The sequence below is a fragment of the Micropterus dolomieu genome, linkage group LG01, assembly GCF_021292245.1.
Source record: "Micropterus dolomieu isolate WLL.071019.BEF.003 ecotype Adirondacks linkage group LG01, ASM2129224v1, whole genome shotgun sequence".
NCBI classification, from domain to species: Eukaryota; Metazoa; Chordata; class Actinopteri; order Centrarchiformes; family Centrarchidae; genus Micropterus; species Micropterus dolomieu.
In genome coordinates this window covers 19854610-19857406 of record NC_060150.1, presented here as the reverse complement: position 1 = coordinate 19857406, position 2797 = coordinate 19854610, and the positions used below count along the sequence as shown (strand labels likewise).

The 2797-nt window shown below is 36.0% G+C and overlaps 1 protein-coding gene across 1 annotated transcript in view; it reads right to left on the bottom strand.

Annotated features, from left to right (window-relative positions):
- Positions 1-2797, bottom strand: part of cubn (cubilin (intrinsic factor-cobalamin receptor)) — a 134683-nt gene that overhangs the window by 74493 nt on the left and 57393 nt on the right. The window contains exon 19 of the mRNA XM_046061003.1: positions 746-902. Coding sequence (XP_045916959.1) covers positions 746-902 — 157 coding nt within the window. The remainder of the gene's footprint in view (positions 1-745; positions 903-2797) is intronic.

Genomic DNA, 2797 nt, shown 5'->3' with positions numbered 1-2797 from the left:
GCTTGCATAGTCACCGGAGCTTTGTTGCGATCAGTAGCGTTGATCGCGTTTTTACGGTCATCTATCTTAAAATCCATGTCGGATGACTAAAATCCTTAACCCACGTAAAACTTAAATAAAGTTAAGTTAAATAAAAGGATATAAAAAAAGTAACGAAAAAAGTGGATTAAAACTGGATAAGAGTCCGGTTCAAGACGGAGCTTCCGACAGGTGGCTACAGACGCCAACGCATGCGCAGAGTGCCAACATTGACAACATTGCAATGCTCTCGTGTTGAATTAATTGGAAATAACATGTCGGTCTTCTGACTCTTTTGAATTTCCACTCTACTGAAGTTTAATATGAATAACAATCTGTGCTTTTATTTCTTTACATTCTTTATTCATGCTGTAATTCTGCTATCTCTCATTATGTAAATATTATGGAAGTGAGTTCCAATAAGATAATAGCCATGATGAAAATGAAACAAAAGTAGAGAGAATAAGAAGACGGTGTGTGTTCGACTCAAGATGTCTTTTCAGAATATGCTTTTGTGCTTATACTCAAGCAGTTATGTTGATGACTACTTTTACTTCTACTTGAGTGGTATTTTCAAGCAACAGTACTTTTACTTGATCCTTATTCCCAGCAACACAAACATTTATGTTCTAAAGCTACCAAAATATAACACAACTCTGCATGTGCAGACTCTTTGCAGCATCCTGCCAGCCTGTGTGTGTGTGTGTGTGTGTGTTTGTTTCCGTACTGGAGGTGTATGATGCGAGGAAGCCTCCGGCGCTGACGCTGCTGTCAGTGCGTAGTTTGATGTAGAGCTGATTGCTGGAAGACCTGATGGTGCTGGGTGGCTGACTGCCACACAACTTGGCCAGCTGTGGAGCACTGCTGCTGTTACCGTCATGTACCTGAACACACACAGTCACATTGTGAAATAACGGAAACAAAATATGTGACAAGTACACAAATGACTGGTCTGTTGCAGTCAATACTGATATGTCCCTATTTGTCATAATAATAACGTACTATTAACTTATAACTGGTGTCTAGTTTGGTGTGAAGAGATGTGACTTGGTATAGCAAGTTTTAAACTGATAAATGTATTATTCAAAGACAAAATAATGAATAAACAATAAAGAGAATGTACAAATCCAAATATTGCTGCAACTGCAAGTTATAAACACCTGGGTGTTTAAACAGGAATGACAAGACAAAGAACAGCAGTGAGCTAAATAGGACGATGTAATCAAAACGTGGGGATTTTACTTAAAGCTATACCAACCTGTCAAAGGAAGGTGCTCTCACTATACAAGGTGACACGTTAAGAGCCATTTCAAATGCAAAAAAAGTTGGTGACTCTGGTGGCACCTCAGTAAATGTATACTCATATATAAAAAATAACAACCCATAATCTATTTTTCTTGGCACGTTACAGTCACCAACTGTTGATCAGTGGAATAGTGTGAAAACCAAAGGACTGTATCATCACCCCGCACAGAGGCATGTGCATGTGGACCCTAACTTCATGTGGACCTACTCTTAAAAACTTTGTATTTATACACCTCCAACTCTTCAAACATGTGTTACCACTTTTCCATGAGTCTCCCAAAGCTCTCTTACAGTTTTTTTCGATTGCTAAACGACAGTGAGCACAACTGGAGCTACATGCGCAAAACTCTAACTACAGTCTGCACAGCAGCAGTTCATGTGGACCAAACTCTAGTTCGTTTTTCATTGCTTGAACACAGTTTTCAAAACTCTACACACATATCCCATGACCTTAACCACAACCTGCACAACACTGTGGATTTACAGCACTTTGTTCAAATGCTAACACACTGCTGTCAAAACTGTGAACCACACATTCAAAACACAATAGATTTCAACCTTGTGCCTTTCAAACACTGCTGATTGCAATTTCAGCTGAAAGGCTAAGCAGGTGTCTTGTTTTGGACTTGTTAGTGAAAACACACACACACATATATACACATATATACATATATACACATATACATATATATATATATATATACATATATGAAAACACACACACACATATATACACATATATATATATATACACATATATATATATATATATATATATACACATATATATATATATATAGGTAGAGCTCAGAAAGACTAATTTTGGAAATGGAACAAGGAAGATGGGTTCGTGGAGGGAGACAAAGAAGACAAAGAGCTGTTATTTCAGATGAAATAAGGGCTACAATTATAGACCATGTCGTGAACCATGGTCTCTCATTGAGAGAGGCAGGGTTGAGGGTGCAACCCAATCTGCAAAGATCCACAGTGGCATCTGTAATGCGAATTTTCCATCATACAAGAGAGAGTGACATCCTTACAGTAAATGAAAACATTATAGGAATTTATTTTGTATTGCAATTATAGAATATTTACACAGATATATATTACAGTAAGTTTGACTGCAGATTGGGTTGCACCCTCAACCCTGCCTCTCTCAATGAGAGACCATGGTTCACGACATGGTCTATAATTGTAGCCCTTATTTCATCTGAAATAACAGCTCTTTGTCTCCCTCCACGAACCCATCTTCCTTGTTCCATTTCCAAAATTAGTCTTTCTGAGCTCTACCTATATATATATATATATATATATATGTATATGTATGTATATATATATATATATGTATATATATATATGTGTATATATATATATATGTATATATATATATATATATGTATATATATGTATATATGTATATATATATATATGTATATATGTATATATATATATGTGTATATATATGTTTTATATA